The 21,031-nt window shown below is 33.7% G+C and overlaps 2 protein-coding genes across 3 annotated transcripts; one reads left to right on the forward strand and one right to left on the reverse strand.

Moving 5' to 3' along the window:
* Positions 2,944-5,637, forward strand: LOC105161043. Its single transcript, XM_011078606.2, has 4 exons — positions 2,944-3,232; positions 4,616-4,726; positions 5,113-5,193; positions 5,285-5,637. The coding sequence occupies exons 1-4, from the start codon at positions 2,978-2,980 to the stop codon at positions 5,366-5,368; spliced, it is 531 nt and encodes a 176-aa protein (XP_011076908.1). The 5' UTR covers positions 2,944-2,977; the 3' UTR covers positions 5,369-5,637.
* On the reverse strand, positions 5,660-20,305 carry LOC105161044 (host cell factor). 2 transcript variants are annotated; one of them, XM_011078608.2, is made up of 16 exons: positions 19,975-20,305; positions 19,792-19,889; positions 17,440-17,578; positions 17,315-17,343; positions 17,108-17,204; positions 16,968-17,023; positions 16,766-16,873; positions 16,034-16,090; positions 15,421-15,512; positions 14,169-14,253; positions 12,292-12,444; positions 11,854-11,930; positions 10,263-10,424; positions 10,069-10,172; positions 8,200-8,290; positions 5,660-6,047 (listed from the first exon to the last, which is right to left on the reverse strand). In XM_011078608.2, exons 1-16 carry the CDS (start codon positions 20,040-20,042, stop codon positions 5,979-5,981), a joined length of 1,485 nt encoding a protein of 494 aa, XP_011076910.1. In that variant the 5' UTR covers positions 20,043-20,305; the 3' UTR covers positions 5,660-5,978. The 2 variants fall into 2 exon arrangements, with proteins under 2 accessions (XP_011076910.1, XP_011076909.1); XM_011078607.2 differs by having other exon boundaries at positions 10,069-10,181; positions 19,975-20,301.

Here is a 21,031-nt window from a genome sequence, read left to right on the forward strand (position 1 = left end):
ATCGGCTTGAAAAGGATTGTAATTAATTGTCAAATATTTGAAGTTACAATACTATGAGAATAACTTATGTAGATTAAAGATATCACTCCCCTTAAATTGCAAGATTATTTTTTTTTTCTAAAATTTATAAGTTTCAAAACGAAGTAATGTAATTTTGTAAAATTTAGTAAAAGTCCTAAAATTAAGTGAGCAAGGAAACTTTAAAAAAGAAAAGACAAAAAACAAATCATTAAAAAAAGGGGAGTTTAATTTTGATACTTTAAAATTTTCCTATATTTAGACCAACTCTCAGAAACATCTTCTCAATCTTCTTCTCTAGTATGAGTAGAGGGTTTTTTCTCGTATGAGAGGTTAGTGTTTAGGTTGTGTCCAGTGTAGCATTGAGTGCTTTTGTTGTTGTCCCACTATCACTGAACTCGCCGTCCGACACTAATTCCAGCCCTACAACATGTGCTTCAATTGGAGTTCAAACGTACACTAATTGTAGATTATAGTCATGCGCTAAAATCAAGATTTACTTTCTCTCTCTTTCGATCTATCCAATGTTCGAGACCACCACCAATTGAGTCTCCACTTCCAGCGACTCAATTACATCCTTACCCATCCAATTCCGTCCACTATATGGACGATTCTCTCCTTTTTCATTTCCACCACTATTTAACAGCCCCGCCACTATTTCTCCGTCATATCTTCGCCGCAAGCAATCATCTTGCCGGCGGACCACTTCCCCTGCATTCGCCTCCCCATGGCACGCACATCTCTCTGATCAGTTTCTGTCAACAACTTGTCTACGTCATGGCCTTCTCATCATTTGACTTCTCTTGTTTCTTCTTTATTTTGCCACATCAATATTTATGTAGGATGTTGATGGGTAAATTATATTTTTAGTCCCATAAGTGGACCTATTTCTAATTTTGGTCCCACACTCAGGTTAATTTGCACATTGAGTCCCATATGTGGTGTGTTTGTTTTCAATTTGAGGATTATTGAAGGAATTTCGTCCAATACATAACGGCAGCTACTCTCTCTGTCACTTGCTGTTAAATGTGGAGGAAAATGTGGAGATTTGGAGGGTTCCTTCTATTTAAGTCTTATTTCTTCATTTCTCTCTTGCATTTAGTAGGAAAAATGTCATGATATATGGCTGCTAATCGAGAAGTTTTTTGTCATTGTGGAAGGCTTGCGATTTTGAAAACCTCATGGACCGACGACAACCCAGGTAGGAGGTTTTTTGAATGTACGAAAAAAGAAGCGGGTGTTGTTTTTTCTTTGGGAAGACCGGCCAATGTGTGCAAGGGCAAATGTTATTATACCCAGAGCTTCGAAAATTAAATAGAATGGAGGACAAAATTGCACAGATGCAACAAAGACAAACTGTTTTAGTTTATTTTTTGTTGTATCTTGACTTATGGTGTTGTTTAAGTATTGTTTTGGTTGAATCTTTCTCAATTTTTTTGGAGTATACGCTCCAATTTTTCATGTATTCGGCAATATTAGGTTGCTAATTTTAGGATATGTAATCTGTATTTTGTACTCTATCATCCTGTTGTTTTGTAATCAGCAATATGTAATTTTGTGACATTTTCCTATTAAATGAGAGAGAAATGAAGAAATAGGACTTAAATAGAAGGAAGATGATGTAATGGTTTTTCCCACCAAATTGCTGATTTTTCCTCCACATTTAACAACAAGTGACGAAGAGAGCAGTTGCCGTTATGTATTGGACGGAATTCACTCAATGGTCCTCAAATTGGGGGAAGAAAAAACAATATGGGACTCAATGTGCGAATTGGTCTGAGTGTGGGATCAAAATTAGAAAGAGGTCCACTTATGAGACCAAAAATATAATTTGCCCTGTTGTTGACTGTGTAAATGAGGTCTATTCTTTTCATAGGGGGAAGAATTTATTTATTTGCAATCACATGAGGATAAATTGCATTAAACCCTATTATAATACGATAAGAAAGAAGATGTATGACAAAATGCAGAACACTAAACTATCATTCTCTTTCATGAAAAGGGTACGTGGTATGATTTAAATCATGATAAATTATTTGAATTAACAAAAGTATATATATACATATGCAAATTAAATTTTTTATTTTAAATCATATTTCAGCTTCTATTTATTTATATTGTCTATTTTAATTAAAGCAAAATTGTATAGACACGAGGTGTATTAAATAAAATAGAAAATACAGCAAAATTATTGGAATATTAAAAGGTCATCTGGTTTGATCATAATATGTTTATGATATTTCATGGTTGAATTGAGTAATATGTTACGAAAACTCAAAAAAGAAAATAAAAACAAACAAACACACGGGAAAAATAATTAATAATTATCTCCAATAACCAGCCAACATTCACATGCATGACTTCTAATGTAAGGTAGAAAAAACATCTCCCTATGCCATCACTTGTCATAATTTGTTTCATTTCATGATCATCATAATCTGGAATGGATGGACGATTCTCAGTGTAACCAATACTGAGTTTGTCTTGCCCACATTTGAAGCAATATGATCTGTAAGAACTACATTAGTTTGTACTCTCCATCTTAATGCAAGAAAGAGACCATATTGTGTGTTCTAACATGCATATACTTAAGACGACTTTATTTTTTATATAAGGTTTTAGTATATTGAATCTAAGACAATCACAGCCATTCATTTATGTTCGGATATACAAACATCTGCAGTCTTTGAAATTTAAATTCCGAAACCTCCTAAAATTACAATAAGAAATGCATATAGAGCTCAAAGCTCAAAGCATAAAGTGGGCATAGCCCCAAAACATGTTGCTTTTCTTTTACCAAAAATAGCTTGAAAAGAAAGGGAGGGAAGGCAAAAGAGAGAGCAAGTATTAAAGCAAAAGCAAAAAAGTGGACAACCTTAAATGTGCAAGAAAATCATATATAGGTATATCATAAGATATGACAAAAAAAAATGCAGGCATATATATATAAGAAGCAGCCATGTTAGAGCACGGGTACAACTACAACATAGTCAAGTTCAAGAAAATGAAGAAGAGCCTTGCTGCAAGCATCGGGAGCAGCGGCCGGCTGTCGGCAGATGACGAGGACGACGACGAGGCGTCGAAGATGGCGATAGCATCTTATCAAGCGAGGGAAGAGGAGATTGAGAGGAGGAAAATGGAGGTGAGGGAGAGGGTGGAGTCTCAACTCAGTCGTGCAGAAGAAGAAGCAAAGCGTTTGACACAAGTTTGGGAGGTAAGTTCTTGAAAATGGTTAAATGCAATTTATCCTTTTTGATATGTGAAATGGGCAAAAAATCACTATAAAAAAAATTAGTAAATTATTTTTATAATTTGATAGGGAGTAATTTGCTTTATTTTTCAAAGCGAATGAAATAATTTGCTAAAAAAAATTCGTGGGAAGATTTTTGCTCATTTTTTATATCTGATGGGATAAATTGCATTTTTCTCTCTTGAAAACTATAGCAAATATTTGTGTAGAGTGTACATTGTGAGTTGATTTTTGATTGTGTGTATGAAAAATACATCGTGCAAGATACAATGGTTAATGATCCTAATCTTGAATTTTATATTATTTTTTCAGAAGTTTTAAGATCTTCTGAGCTTAAAAATATTACGTCTGTCAATATGATAAGATCCACATAGACCAGCATATAATTTAATAAATTTACATAATTTTTTTAGAATAATATAAAATTTTTAGGCTTTTACATTTGTGTTGTAAAGTAGACGCTCTTAAATGAGTTAGATTCAAGAAAATTGATTTTGAAATAAATGATATTTATGGAAGTATTGTATTTGTCAAATACTTGTTGTAATTATGTAGTTTCACAAAAATGCTAATTATAATATTTAGATAAGACAATAATAATTCCAATTTGAGTTATTCAAATAGCACTGCCGCAGTCCAATAGCAATTCAAAAGTTAAATTTCCAAACAAATTTACAATTTTTTTCAGTCAAAATGGAAATTTGGAGATTCTTACTCACTAGTTCGAAACAGTCCCTCAATCTTTTCTATTCTTTTGAGTACCAAGAATTGGACCTTTGACATGACTAAAAGAGTCGGAGAAAGAAGGATTTGAGACCCCGTCTGCGGCTTTATCAAAACGAATAAAAACAGAAAGAAAATGAGAAGCAAAGCCAATCATTAGAAGTCATTATTATTTGTCGATCAGGGCCTAGTTCAGTTGGTGAAATTGAATTATGGGAATGTTGTATGAAAACTCACCTTATACATGAGATGTTGTGTTTACTGAATAATAAATGTTGTATTTACTGTAATAGTAGATAAATTATTTAACATTGATTAAAGTATGATTGTTGTAATGATATTTGTTAGATATTGATATCCGATAAGAACGTTTTTTATTAATTTATTTCAATTAATAATAATCCATCGCTCTTCCTTATTTATTTATATGACGAAGATAAAAAATATTTATTTATTAAAATTTTGAAATCGTGATTATTTATAATGTAAGTAATAATTCATCTTTTTGCAGTTATACTAATATATATACTGAAAATTCAAATTGGAAACTATATTTATTTTTGAATTGTTTTACAAGTATTGCATATGCCTTATTCAATTTCACATTGTGAAAATTGGATTCAGGAGCTGGAAGTGTTCACAGATCCAATGAGAAAAGATGTGAGCAGTGTGCGGAAAAGACTAGACATGGCCAACCGTGATCTCAAATCTCTTCAACAGATCTGCCAAAAGAAAGTAAACATTCTTCTCTTCTTTTCCACAACAAAACATAAAAAGAAGGGTAAATTACAAATACTTCACGATATTTGCTATAATTAGAAATAAATCTCATTATTAAAAAATTATAAATACCCCTTGAATTTAATAATCATCTAACAAATACCCCATACAATGAATTGTCACGAGGTATTTGTCAGACAATCATTAATTTCAAAAAGGTATTTATAATTTTTCAAACAATGAAATATTTGTAATTATGATAAATCTTAGAGGAGGTTGTTGTAATTAACTCTACAAAGAAAAGAAAAGAAAAGGAATAAAACCATCCCTTTTGACCACATTTGAAAATAGAATCAATTCTTTAACCTTTTGTTCTCTGCACTGTTTGCACATTTGGACAGGAGAAAGAATATAAAGAAGCAATGGAAGCTTTCCAAGAAAAGAGCAAAGAGAAAGCACAGCTGACCACTGCCCTTATGGAGGTAATCTTGTTTGAAATCAAGATAAGCAAATTTTGACAAGAATTCAAGCGAATCACTGTTACTTCACTACCCTTTTCCTCTGGTTTTGCAGTTGGTGAATCAGAGTGAGAATTTCAGAATGAAGAAGCTGGAAGAGCTCAGCAAGATTGTGAACTTGAAAGCACAAAATACTTGAAAAATGTTATGTTTTTTCCTTTCTATTTTATAGTCAATGCAGCTTTTCTTGCCAAGTATGTCAAAGTATTTATGTCAGCACGGATGCAATAGACCAGGTTGTTAGACAAGTAAAAGAGTCGTCCCATTTGGCTGTAACGATCCAATAACATAAATCCAATCGTGCCATAAGTGTCACGACTCTGTAGCACTATAGCTAAGCACATCGTGTCCGAACCAAGGGTATACAGGATACTAGTTAAAGATGTTTAAGTTGATGGGATTTTCATAGTTTCAACTGCAATTCATAGCATATACAATCACAACTGACATAAACAACCCACTTGTGGACAGGACAGGAAAAGGTATCTCAATATCCATTGGAATGTAGTAGTAGGGCTTATTGTTGATCTTTCTTAGACAAATCAACTACAAATAACAAAAAGGTAAAGCTGAAATTGCGAGTGATTAGTGATAGATGAGTAATAACACTGTAGGCCCTGGCATTTGCCTCTGACTTTGCATCTCCCGTTTCTTAAAGGGAATGGCAAGAACACCCTTTTTTCCGGTTTTTTCTCTTTTCCTCTTTCAAATTCTGTCCCAATATATGTAAGGGCTGCACAAAGTGTTGGTCAAATATTTGTAGATGAGAGAAGCTCTTTGTACTCTGCCAATAGATTCGAGATTTCATTTAACCGCAACTGGAAATCAATAGAACAGATTTGCATTAGAACGTGAAGATTAAAGAGATACAAACTAAGACGTGTGGAAACCAGTGTATTCCATGATTTGCCATTTTGCTCACTAGGAGATCTAGAAAATTATCATTTCTGATAGAGTAGGAATTTGCTACTCTTTGGTACCCATGCCACCAAAAATAAACACAGAAAATAAAACCACACTTTAGTTCCACTAAAATCAGTCCTCGAACCGAGACCACGTTGTCAAGTGCCCAAGGAAAAGGTGCAAGGCACGGTAAACACATTTATGAAAGTAATCTAGAAATTTGAATGTTTTTCACACATATGTACAACACCAATAACTTTCAGCACATTAGGGCGCAAACAAACAAACTTAAGTACAAGAACAAGAAGGAGAGTATCTTATTCTATTGGTCCTTTAGTCTTTACTTCAATTTTCATATATGAAACAAATCTTATATATAATTCAGGCCTAGTGAAATCCCTCCAAGAAGCACATAATAATACTCACAACTAGATGGCTGGACTACATATGGATTAAACGTCATTCATGGAATAAAATTTCTTATAAAAGATTGCAATTGAATAAAGCATAAATAAAGTGGCAGTCACAAGAAGTGCATCTTCTGCAATTTTATGCCTTAACCAGGCAGTGGTTTGCAGGAGCAGAAATCTGAAGGCCTGAAGATAGGAGGATAAGAAAGAAAAATGAGAAAGCATGATTATGGTGAGAGCTGACAAGAGAGCTAGAGGATCTTAAGGGAGGGGTAGAGATAGAGACTTTGGCACATGAAGGAGAGCAGTAAATGAGGTGTTGCTAAATAAATGAGGGAAACTTGTCTTCAATTTCTTTTCGTTGTCAAGCAGCAGAGAATCTTCGTTTGGTCGCTAGCTTAAGGACTTTTACTGGGTTGACCAGTTGTATCAGTTCCAGAAACCAGCAGGTTTGAGCTGTAGAAGGTAGGGGTGTAAATGAGTCGAGCTCGACCATTTTTTATGAGCTCGAGCTCGAGTTTTCAGCAAATTTTATTATTATAAATAAATAATATTAAATATTGTTATATTAATTATAAAAAATATTAAACATATGGTATAACATAATTTATTATTATAAATATAAACTACTAATCAATTAAATAGTAATATAATTAATAAAATTATAAAAAATATATACATCAAATTATTAAAATACTTGCACATAATTTTGTATAGTTATTAATATTAATAAAAGAAATACACATAAGTTATTTTTAAAAGTGATTGATCTCATATATGCAAAAAGAAAAATAATAATTAAAAGATGATTTTTTTAAACTTAAGTACAAAAATAATGATTGATCTCATAATATATATAATAAAATAAAAATAATTAAAATTGTTCAACTATCATTACTATTACTACTACTATTATTAGTATTGTTAGATTAATTCATGAGGATCGTCAAAATATTGACATAAGTTTATAAGTCATAAAATAAGTTGAATACTATGTATCTTGGTATAAATATATACTCACAAATAGATATACAAAATTATAAGTTAATTGTTAGGACATGTTAATTTAAAAAAGTATAAGAGATTATAAATGGATATTAAAATCTAAAATAAACTTATATGCATGCGTCATATTAAATAATTATTTAATATAGTTTTTATGAACTAAAATGTTATTTTCCTTTAACATATTCTAACAATAAAAGTTTTAATACAATAATGAAATATTTTCAATTGTTAAATATTTAAACACCCGCGTCAAGTGTCATATGAACCTAATATACAACTATTAAGTTTGAGTGCCTTAAAATTAACTATTTTTGCATGTTTTTACATGAAATTAAATTTTAGACCCATCAAAGAAGATAAATTTAAGAATAGACATTGACTCTGCCAGCATTACTAGTTTCTAACAATGCTTTTCACTTGTCCCCAGTACAAACTTTCATGTTAAACAAATACCTCAAGAGGCAAGCTTTGAAGTTTATACTGCAGATGAAAATGATTCATGGTGCTGCGTTCATAATGCATGAAACAGTGTAGACATTATAAGTTTATAACCATCAGATATTCAAGGAAAAAAAAATGAATGGAGTCAAATATAGTCAAATGTGAAACAATCCATAACATGCTCCATGAGGACTAAAATATCTTGTACCTGAGTAGCACTTTTTACATGATAGAAGTGAAATGCATCTTTTCCAGGAAAACCAGATTCCACAAGCTCTAAATTAGATCCATCCTTTCCTCTGTCAGAGAATGAAACAGGTCACAAAATGTTAGACTGTTAGTCAAACAAATTACCGCAAAGTGGAAAGTACACCGTAATCTGACGGGAGATTCATAAATACTAACTACTTTAAGAGCAGACCAAGCTTATAAAAATCAATCAGACGGGAGATTTCAGAAAGGTTTTGTAAATTAAATCAAAATGTTGAAGATTCTTCCAACACAGCAAAAACCATTACTTTTTAGTATCATTGCTCAAGATTCTCTTATATGTCTGCATCTTGGATCTTATAGCAACAGAGGCCTGCTCAAGTTTCATAAAAACAAAAGAAGTGCTTGAGTTCTTGACAAGTTTTGCATTCTCTCTATTCTCCATCAAGAAATTGTTTCCCAAAAGCTACTTATCTTTGCTCATTTCTTAGAAGATATAGAGATCTGTACACACGCACACACATATATATATATACATACATGCGTGTTTGTGTATGCATGTATAAATCTTTTGGCTGTTAGCAGGGAGCACTCCTTAGGGGCCCATTTTATGAAGCAGAAACCACCGGGAACAAGCCTACAGGATGGTAAGTGAGAACCAGGAACAATGCTTCCAAAACTACCCAAATTTTCCCAGATTTAGGAGATTAATTGTAAAAACTCCTCAACTTGGAAAAACCTATGATGTAAAGCTTCTCCCCATGGGAGTGCAATATCTCCAGCTATATAACCATCAGAGTGAGCTAGTATTTTGACAACTTAGTATTAAATGGCAGTCAGACGCATCAATCACTTTAAGTGTTTGCCACCACTAGCTAAAGCTGAGACAATTACTAGAGAACATGACTTTTAACTTTTGGCTCCAAATGTCATGCATAAATGTGCTGATATACATTATTATAGTCATTTACATCCTTCTGTGAGCATACGAGCAGAATTTACATTATTGTGGGAGGAAATAATGCATTTGCAAATACCTCACAGGTAAAGTACATTCGTGGAGTTGTATCATTTGTGGGTTTGCTTGGACTCCTTGTATCATTTCATTATTTATGATTTGTGCAATTTACATTTACCCAAAAAAAAAAATACATTGCAAAGTTTGCACTAGAATGAAAGCTACAACACACAGAGAGAGGAAGAGAGATTCAGGTAGATAGATACAGAATGGATTCTGTATGAGTATGGAAGAAAACCAAAAGATGCAAGTGGCCAACTAGATGACCAGCGAAGAGGATATTAGGAATATGGAACATAATTATTGAGAACCAAAAAGAAGCAAGCATGCATTAGAAATGGGAACATGCAACTGTCCAGAAACAATGAAAAGGGTCCACTCAGATACCAATCAGGAAAAGTCCATAAAGAGCAGCGTAGTAGGACGGAGAAGAACTTAAGTGGGATAACCGTTGAAGACCCAAGACAGAGTATCATTTGAGAGAACAAAGCCCTTGTATTGTTTAAACCACTCGTAAACCATCCCCAATCTCCCTGTATTAGCTAACTCTACCATTGAAAGAGAACACTACATTTGCTAAAACAAATTATATACCATGCCACTTTCCTTTGTCCAAGTTTCTAATTATTAGCATCTCTCATTGTCCACAAGAGATACGTATCGCCAGTTTGTTTCCTTTATGAACTGATCAAAATTTATAGAATAAGAAACAGGCAGACACGACAATGTAGCAGTCTAGGGGAAAAGAATTTCGAATTTGTTTAGCATTATGTCAAAGAATTGACTGAATCAGCAATTTCACAAAAATGTCAATCAAATGCCTAGAAATCCGGAAGAGTTTAATCTCACATATGAAAGCGGGTGATCAACCGCTGATAGTCACGAAGTAATGGGCTAAGCTCTTTTAATTTAATAGACTGTGGTGCAGACTTCATCCAGTGTTCTCGGAGTGCCTGCACAGCCTTTAAACAAATAGGTTCAGAAAACAGCAGACAGACTAGCATATGTTAAAATCTATAAAGACAAATTAGATATTCAAAAACCTGCAAGTTACTGACAGCCTGTTCACTGTGAACTCTTGATGCTAGTTGGAGAAGTTCTTTGTCTTCCACTTCATCCATGATACACTGTGGAGTAGAAAGCAGATTTGAAATTTCTAATCTTTTCTGTAACTCTGAAACTGCAGATCCATATCTCTGGTTATCCTGTGGAAAGAGACACGGAAATTTTGTATATGATTTGTTATTTTCTCATACAAAGATTACGAATTAATTTATTAGTCCTATTTCCAAGTTAGGACAGGTTCAACCACTGTTTTAAAATTTGTAGACTGTTCTTGAATGACAATGGTACCGAAATAATTTGGCTTGAAATATTTCTTTCAGCTCTGTATTCATACTTTTCTGCATTTAGCTTAGAATGCAGTACAAGTTTGGACATTGGAGGAGTCAATTTAGAAGCGACAAGGCTCCTGAAATCCACTTCCCCACAAGATCCTGAAAAACTGTTTCCTCTTTTGATTCTTGTGGAATAATTAGGAAACAAGAAGTTTTCCATGTACATTGTGTTGGCATCAGTGCAGGCTCTTGTTCAGCTTCAGAGACATCTTTGGTGCCTTTGTCCAAATCTATTTCAATAGAAGCATACACAGCACAAGTGTCCACTTTGTTATGAAGATTAATATACTTTTTATTTATGTTCTTTAAGAATACTTTATGCTTTTGAGACATGAGGAAATTACATTCATTCTTAGTACATATATTTTATGCACACAAATATGATACATATTTACGTATAAATTTGTTTAACATTTATATTTATTTTAAATAATCTTTTCTTGATTTATTCTGTAAAAGTTGAAAATTTTAATTTTTTTTTCCAAATAATCTTTTTTGATAAGTTCTAAAAAATCTTAAAGTTACATTTTATGTCCATGACTAAACTAAGTTTACTTTATTTGGAATGGTAATTCAAATATAAGGGAAACAATAGGTCTCGATATTGTTACCTTCACAACAGCTTCCACACAAAAATATATGGAATTTATTTGTATTTTAGTAACACTATATATGTATACATATTATATTTGTGTAGCATAACTTATAAATGTAATGTAAATGTAGATTACATATTTACATTCTTAAAAAGAAAAAGAAAAAAAAAAGACATGCATATTGATGCATCAAGAAATTTACTTAGAAAATAAATTAGAGTTCAATAATTATATGTTAATCTATATAATTCAATGAGTTCATAATACTTTATTACAAAGCAAAGTTTAAGTTCAATGTATTAACTTAATATATTGTATTCAGATATAATATTATTAAAATAAAATTTTAATATTATAATAATAATAATAATAATATTAATTTACATCTTGATCTTTAAAAATAATAACATCTCAAGGATGATTTTGTCTAACAAAAGATTTAAAGAAAAATTAGTGTTTTCATAATAGAAAATAGATAGATAGATATAATATCCAGAAAAACGTGCCTTCACTCTTCTGGATTTTAATTACCTTTTTCAGAACAAAGGCAGCAATAGAATGTACTAAGAGTATAACGGCCTCCTGGACATGTTACTTATTGTGAAAGAGAGGGAGCTATGTTGGAAAACATTTTCACATACCTTTGCTCCCATGGTTGTGTTTCTTTCTTGAACAACACCAGATGAAGGTGCTGGTAACCTCTTTGCAATAGGATCATCTGTGGTGAAGCATATTATATATGTAACTCCAAACTAATAAAGTCCAATTTGGGAAATGGTTCAGAAAATGGAATCATTTTCATCATTTGAAAGCTTTACACCAATACAGGAACAAGAGTCATTATTTCAGCAAAGGATAACAGCAGCAGGCTTCAACTTTTAGAGAGATCAGGTTTGCAGAGACCATTAAGGAAAGAACAGAATATGATTTCACAGTATCCAAAAATCAAATTAATAAATGGATCAAACAACTTATTAGAATGATATTTACTGTAGTTATGAAATTAGATGACGCCAATAGTTAGCATGGTTGTTGATGCAAGATTCAGTAAACAATCATATTCTGGAAGTACTAAATACCCTCAGGTACAAGCCACCAGAGATCGCCATAAGTTGATTTTCCATCAAAGCCACCAAATAATAAATACCGAGAACCAATAGAGTTCATGGAATGGTATGCTCGAGCAGCTGGAGGTTCATTGCTAGTAGGTAAGCGTTTCCACTGCACGGACACTGCATGCAATTATGAAATAGTACACCATCAAGAGTCATACTTATGGACATAAGGAGAATGAGATTCATAGAAGGTGAATTAGAGCATCAATCCTGTACTCGCAATACACAGGAATTACAAGAGCTGCATTAATATCAACCCCGTCACAATGTGTAACAGAGACAAGTGCTCTTCTCATAATGATGATGCCAGGAGCATAATGAATGAGTTTTGCAGTTACATCACAACTACTGGGTGAATGGTTAGACAGACAAATTCCACAGTAGATGCGGAAGAAGGGTGCTAATGTATGCACAACCAAAACCTTTCAGTGCAACCACAGTTAAGAGAGTGCCTTTCTAGTAATCAAACTCCATCAGTAGTTTGCCGAAGAAAATAAAAGAGAAAGCCTTTGGTCTAGCACCATGGAATTCAAAGATCAGAACTAAAAAATTTAGAATGACGAAATATCACACGTTAGAATGACTCATTTCCGCATACTACAGAAAATATAATACTGATTTCACCCTTGACAACAGCACTTTGCCTTCATCAGCACTCAAATTTATCATCCCCTCCAATATCCAAGGCTTCATCACTTCACATATCTCCTACCTTTTCAAAAGTGACATGACTTCCTGATCTAATGTAACTCTCTCACAGTAAACCACCAAGTACATCCGCCCACAGTTAAACATAAGAAATAAACAATAATAGAGAAAGAAGCATATTTAATAAATGCATAAGGTTCAGAATAGCAAAGACAAGCTTCAACTTTTGTTAAGTCATACAATAATGATTTCACACTGTTTCGATCAAGTTTCTAATTAGTTGGTTTTGCTGACATTGCCAGGATTGCTTGGTTGACAGGAACTTTCATTCACCTGGTCCTGGGCTCACTAGGCTCGACAACCAGCATTTAACAAAATTACTAGAAATGTCTTCTTGCATGTCATTTCTACAGTTATTATATAGCACTTTCTTTCTTGAGTTACAATAATCTGTATGTCTAGTAATGTTAAATATATGTAACATTGTAACTTATCATTGAAGCACACTCATATCAGGTTATCATTATTACCAGCAGCATGTTCTTACACCTGCCAAAGTCAGGAAACTTTTAGACCAAATGTTAATGTCCTAAGTCAAGAAATAATATGTCTAGCAAGCAAGATTGTGATTCAATATTAAGAGTACATACCACATGAACATATCAAACTTTAAAATGATTTTCAACATGTAATAATATACAATTAGAAGATGAGGTAGGTAAGTATACAGTCAGTAATGACACTAACTCCTAGGGGAAGTTTTTGTAATTAAGCGTAATCTATTTATGCATGTGCATATTATGCAACATTTAGCATTATAATCTAAACCAATTACCCAAAGATTCGATGCTGATAAGAAGTAGTACAATGAGGGTGCTGCAACATCATCATAGTTGTGAAATCTGTTTCACTTATGTGTATATTTCGCGTCATACTGATTATTATGGATTCTGTCTCACTTTTCTCTTTTTCCTTATAGAATATAGATACATGAAATACTTTTAGAGGTAGAGCAACTTTCTTTAAGAAAGGAGAGGAGAGCAAGTGACAACATTATCGGGCAGCAATGTAAATGGAAACCAACACAAAACAAGTAAAAAGATAAATACAGGAAACTAGAAAGATCAAACCAAAATGATATAACATCTTAAGTAAAATAATAAGCCATGGTGGGTCAGATGCATAATACGCACCTCTATCTAATACAACACAATCATTGTGGTAAATGTCATAACGGCTCAGCCAACCGCCAGTTCCATGCCCACCAAATAATAAAAGCTGATAAAAGAAAACATTTATGAGTTAGCTTACATGACAAATACAAGAACAACGATCAAGAGAAACAGAACTTTTTTATCTTAAATTATACTAGTAGAAACATACAACAAATGATCATTTATACTCAACACTGTCAATTGATTCATAGGATTTTGAAGCTTCACATGAAAAAATTTCAGCTAAAATTCTGGGAACACAGGCCAAATAAGTGTGTATCTGGCCAGTAACTAAAATTTGTTCGAAGAGCCTTATGCTTGGAGAGTGCATGATCAGGAGAACTAAGGGTGTAAGATGAGTCAAACCAGCTCTCAAGCCTAACAAGTCGAGCCAATTGAGGTTCAATCCAAGCTCAAGCTTGACCTTGTCTACCTTGGCTCCTTCAGAACCAACCTTGAGTGAAAATACAAATGTGCAAACTCATGGAATGGATCAAGAGCTCTTTTAATTTTATATTATTTATATTATTATGAGTGCGAATAGTAACAATATCATTATCATATTCTCAAAAATAATATCAACGATAATAATAAGATTACATTTTAATTTTAAAATTCTATAATGTAATAAACACTACACTTCTATTTATTATGATAATATTGTACCAAAATATACCAATGATAGTCAATAATATAAATACTCAACTTAAAAAATTTAAAACAATAACGTTTCGTATATATTCTAGTATATACAATTATATTATGTAGCGAGATTGGATTCGAACGCCAATAAGCTGGATTGTGAATGATGTGAGCTCAAGCTCAGCATTTTTGAGATAAGATTGAACTTGAACTTGAAGTTTCAAGCTGGACAAGGTTCAAGCTCAGATTTTTTAATGACCACTTGAGCTTGAGCTTGAGCTTGAGATTGAGCTTGAGCTTGAGCTTGAGCCCTAAAGTCGAAGCTCGACTCAAACTCAACTCATATACACCCTGTGGAGCACAAATAAATGTCTGTACACTACAATGCCAAATAACTTAATCAAGCAAGTGAAGCACAACATTTATGCAGCCTACCCATATAAGTAATGGGATAAGGTTTTACTGTATTAAGTTGACTTGTTCATGAACCATCAAAAACAAAAGTTCACTTGTTAATGATAAGTGTAATGTGCACAAAATTTAGATCAAATATGACATGTATGAACAACTAAATAATATATAAAGTTACATAGTGCCCTCCAGAAGCGATGGTGTGTCCACAGCGGGGTGAAGGAGATTGACCAGGAAGCTTCAATTGGGTCCATCCAGGTGCTTCATTCTCTTCCTTCCACAAGAAAGACCCAATAATTACAAAATAGATTAAGGATGCAAGTAGTAGTTCTCAAAATGCCATATTCCAGAATAGAATCAGATCTTAATAGTGAAATAATGAACGAATAATAGTTATGAATCTTTAGGAAAATAAAAGTTGCCGGCTGGTGTAACTCTATATATGAGAAAGTCATTCTTCTACACCTTTATCTTTCTAATGACTTGATTCATCCAAGGAAGGAATGTAATTAGACCTTCAGTGATTGAAAAATATCACATTACTACACAAAACTAAGCTCAGGGTTAAGACTCATGATCTCAATCAAGTGGTGTAAAACTCAATTTAACATCTGACTACAGTCCCAATAATTCTTTAGTGGATGGAACATGAAATCTGTTTACACTGAAACCCCGTCATTTGATATAATACTTAAAATGCATTCCTCATACCTACACAGATATTAACCGTGATCGGCTTTCTGATTGCTTCCACTAAATGAAAGGATTAAACTAAAGGGAGAAAGATGTACCTTCTTCAATAAGTCCCTTTAAAGCCCATAGATCACCCATGATTGGCCCCCCACCACCTGCAAAATTTGAAAAGACAAATCCATAAAGCTATATTCAATGTAGACTAATCCAAATAAACAAAATAAATTTGAACATAGTTAACATGCCATACCGAAAATGGAACTACAAGACCAATCTATTCCCGCAGTCAAGATTCGAATTTCAATATAGGAATTGGCAACAAGTTATAGCAGAAAGTTCAAAAAATGAGACTTCTATGCATCCATTACAGTTTACCTTCAAATATTGAAGATTAAAGTTGCATTGTACTTTAGGGGAACTTTCAGACAGACGGTAAGTTGCAATTCTAGGAAATAGGAGATTACATGTGGACATTCTCAAAAGGATCAGGAGATTCAAGCATGAAGAGAGCGAGCATATAAAAGGGACAGCACAAAAGTAGTTAATTCAGGGTCATCTGCATCGACATTGCGCACAAAGAGGATGAAACTATCAGAAAGAATATTGACTCTACTCCTATCACAATTGCTAGTGTTTTTGGGGCAAAATATTTGAGAGAGAGAAAGAGAGACATCAAGAGCACTTTACTTCCAAAATTAACTTTTACCAGAATTGAGCAAAAGATGAACAGTACAAATTCCACAAACAGAAACTCCATTTCTTTCAGAAACAGAAGAGTCAATGGAAAAACAATTTACAGTTCCTGGTAGCAGTTAAGGATGCTAAATTACCTCTACCACCATAGATGAGCAACCGCTTTTCAATCATTGTGGCAGAATGACCACATCTTGGTGGAGGTATTGTCCCTGAAACAGACAACTCCATCCACTCAAGAGAAACTGCGTAAGAAGCAATGAAATATCAAGGTGCCGACTATGCTAGATTAATATGAAGAAACAAAAAGGACTTGGCAACACGAAAGGTAAATATTACTTGTGTCTAGGACATAGACATCTGAGAGCCACTTCTTACCATCCCAGCCACCATACCTGCAATGAATTTAGACAATCTAACACAACAAGCAGAATAAAAACCAAGTAAATAATCAGCCAGATATAGAAGCTGATCCCCACATCACAATTTTACGGTTTCCAATAGCTGAAGCAGCAGCAAAATCCCTTGATGAAGGCAAGTCCCCGAAACTGGTGAGCTCTGACCATTGCCATATATCTATAACCAGAGGAAATTAAGAATCAACCACTAATTTACATGTTTGGTTCCCATGTCATGACAAAGAAGAGAAAATCACCATTGCTTAGCCGGAACTAACAGAAGCTTACCAGTATCTAGAACCCAGAAATCACCTAACCTGTAACCACAAACTTTCTTATAAATAAAAAGTTTATACAGGCTTCACCGATTAGGTTAGCTGGAAGATACACAAATGTACTTTTTACAAGAATACCTATTGCCACCAGACCTCCCGCCAAAGACGAACATGTGACAATCAATAGCAACAGCAATATGAAAAGCACGTGGACTTGGGCCCACTTTCCCATCAGAACCACTACCTGTGCACTCTGGCTCAAACCACATATTGTTGTCTGTTACCAAATTCAGAAACTTAAAATAAGACATTTGTTGTAAATCGGTCATTTTATAGTACTAGTATGTTAAGTTAAGATGCATAAACATTTAACCAAAAATTTTAGAAGCATTGACTTTCAGATGTTACAATTTTTCCAATATAACAATAACAAGACTCTTAGCACTTCCAGGAAAAGGTATTATGCACCCCTGGCATGTAAGTTCAAGCTATATGTGCTTCTTGAGGATCAAGAATTCGCACAACATCATACCATTTTGAGGTAAAGGCTAACTAGGTCCACTTTCACAGGGTCTTGCAAAATTACAGCAGGCCCCATAAATGGAAATTATACTTACCTCTCTGTCACTCACAAAACTGGAAGGAACGGAAAATATTAGTGAACAAATTTTCAGCTAATTGATTAGTTATTTACATTCAGACGCCAAATATAAATAGGAAAATAAAGTGTCAAATGTAAAATCACTGTCTTTCCACTTTCCAACTTAGACGTACTTTACCGCCATATCTTGCCAGCAAAAAATCAATCACTATAACCGCTTAGTACCACCATGCGCAGCCAACTCTACCTTCTATTTCCAACGAATCCAACCTCAAAAATATCTAAGGTCAGTTCATATATTGTTAAACAGAAGCTAGTGTTCGTGTAGATGTACCTCGGCAGAGACCATCATCTGGACAGGAATTCCTCTAAAATTGGTGGACCTACAGAATTTAAGATTCACCACCGACATGAATACCCCCCCCCCTCCCTGGGGCTGACATCAAAAACCTCTTGGCTCCTCTCCCTTAATCCGACCCACTAACATATCCAGCATCCAACCTACACCACCATAACGCCCTTGAGAATATTTATTTCACTATAACATCAAAAGCTTTTCACCTGGAGAAACTGCCAAAGGGGCCAATTCCAGTAACCTATTACTTTAATTCATCTCCACAAATTTATCTTAATACTCTTTCTTACCCAACTAAAATCTGAGGTCTTACCACCTCCCACTTAAGCTGCCACGTCAATTTCACCCACCACCGTTGATCAAATTATAATGCACAAACATCTGTTGTAGTAAGATTTATTCTGTCAAAAGGAGATCAAAAGAGAGAAAACATGTTGTACTTAAGTAGGAAACTTATTAATAGCATGATTTATATCAAAATATTAGACAAGTGAAGCGAGAAAAAGAAAGCACGGCATCCATATCAACTTAAATGAAATCGAATATTCTTCAATCTGAATGGTACAATTATCCATTTTGATTTGATTTTGATTCTCAACAATTGGAATGAATGGACATATATGTGAGTGGGAAGCACGTGACAAAAAATGCATGTCAATGAGGAGCATTTATGTGCCTGTGGAGGTGAGTAGCAGGATAGGGTATTACCACATAGCATTCATGATTTTCTATATGCTGGAAACGATGGTAGTGATAATTAAAACTTTTAAAATGGAAAATACGCAATGATAAACAAAGGTGACAGGGAACAAAATGCACATCATTGGGGGAGACACATAGTTTATGTTTTTTAAGTCTGACAGTATTTCTCCTTTTTGGTGATCCAGAAAGCTTGAGTTTGTTTTTCTCTTTTTCCGTTTTCTTCATCTGTCTTTCTTCCTAAAGGCTCATTTTTGGGTCTTATAGCATAAACTATCAAAAGGAAGGAAGACTCTTAGGATGAACTCTCTGTAAGCATGTCAATATATTGACATTTGTAATAATTGACAGTTTTCTCTTGGTAGAACTTTATAAAATCAATCCTATAGCTGTAGGTAAAACTTTATAAATCCATGGTCTCCAGTTCTAGGACCCAGTTACATGCAGCCAAAAGTAGCATATAGTTAATGTTCAATCACGCCTGTAACCATAATCAACAAACCAAACCCCTCTCCCTTTACCAGAAAGACCCGAATTGGTGTTTGAAACCGAGGATTAAATCCACAGAATTTGGTTTGAACTACCAACGTCCAAAACTTAAACAGATTTTTGCTGAATTCTAGTTCAATCAGCTCAACATTTTGATTCCAAACACAACGCAATCCAAAACAGCATAGAGATCTTCTCAGGTTTCACGCTCTCCACTCAAGTTTCTCGTCAAGCAACTCGAATGCCCGTGTCATAAACTCAACAGCACCAACTCGTAAACAAAATCGCGACTTGCAGTAATAACATACCAAGCGCAACAAAAAAAAAAAAAAGAAACTAGTGTTACCAATGTCATAAACAATGACGTCATTGAGGAATTTCTTGTCCAGCAGACCACCGAAAAACACAATCTTCGACTTCCCGATGTTCACAGCTGTATGCCCGCTGCAATTCCAGCAAAGGATCAGACTTTACCAATGCAATAATATTCAATTTGTCAGAGCTAACATTTAATTTGATATGCATTTACCTTCGAGGTTGGGGCAGAGGTCCAGTGAAATCGGAAGCAGAAGCTCGAACCCAGCAATGGGTCTTCATCCTCTTCCTCCCTCTCTCTCTCTCTCTGGGATTCCACAAGACTACCAACTGTACTCGAGTATTATTGTAGTGATTTCTTGTTTCTCGTTTCTTTTCTTTTCCTTTGGTTTGGTATTAAATTTGTTCTTGTCAAAACAACATTTCAATTCAGAAATTGAATATCCATACAAGTTACAGAACAATGAAGGATAATTTCTATTATTGTCTCGGAATTGGATATTTGGCCCAACTCGACCTACTCAGATGTTTATATATATTTTTTCCAACACAAGATCAGTTGGGCTGACCTCTATAATAATGAATAGAGTTAAAAGCAGACACCCCTAACAATTGAGGGATTTTGCACTTTACCCCTTCTTTTTTTTTTTTGCATTTATCCGCCCAATTTTTATATTTCGTAGCACTTTGCACTTTACGACGAATAATAATAGAATATTCAGTTTGCATGAAAACATAAGGTCAGATGGAGGAGTGTAAAAAAAAAGAGGGTAAATTACAATGACCTCCCATGAGGTTTTGCATAACTACGAATACCCTCTCATTATTGAAAAATTACAAATACCCCCTAATATTTGATGAAATTATATAATCTTTGGATGGAGGTATGAAATTGTTAATTTTGTTCTTATCCTATGTTTTTATTTTTTAAAAAAAATTAAAAACTCATAATAAAAATCGAACGAGATAAATGGAATAATTTTAAGAATTATATAAACACTTATCCACTTAGTCTCAAAAAATAATTAATTTAAAAAATAAATAAAATTATAGTTTTTAATCTATAATGGCATTTGATTAGTTCACAATAAAAATGGATGGAAATCTAACAGATTGGACTGATTGTTAGACGCCGTTAAAATTAAAGTGGTAATTTCTCAAATAACGAATAATACTCGTAATTATGTCAAATCTCAGGAAAAGTCGTTGTAATTTACTCAAAAAAAATGATTAGGGGATAAATTGCAAAACCCCTCAGACATTGGGGGTGT

The sequence above is a fragment of the Sesamum indicum genome, linkage group LG4 (assembly GCF_000512975.1).
Source record: "Sesamum indicum cultivar Zhongzhi No. 13 linkage group LG4, S_indicum_v1.0, whole genome shotgun sequence".
In the NCBI taxonomy this organism is placed as follows: Eukaryota; Viridiplantae; Streptophyta; class Magnoliopsida; order Lamiales; family Pedaliaceae; genus Sesamum; species Sesamum indicum.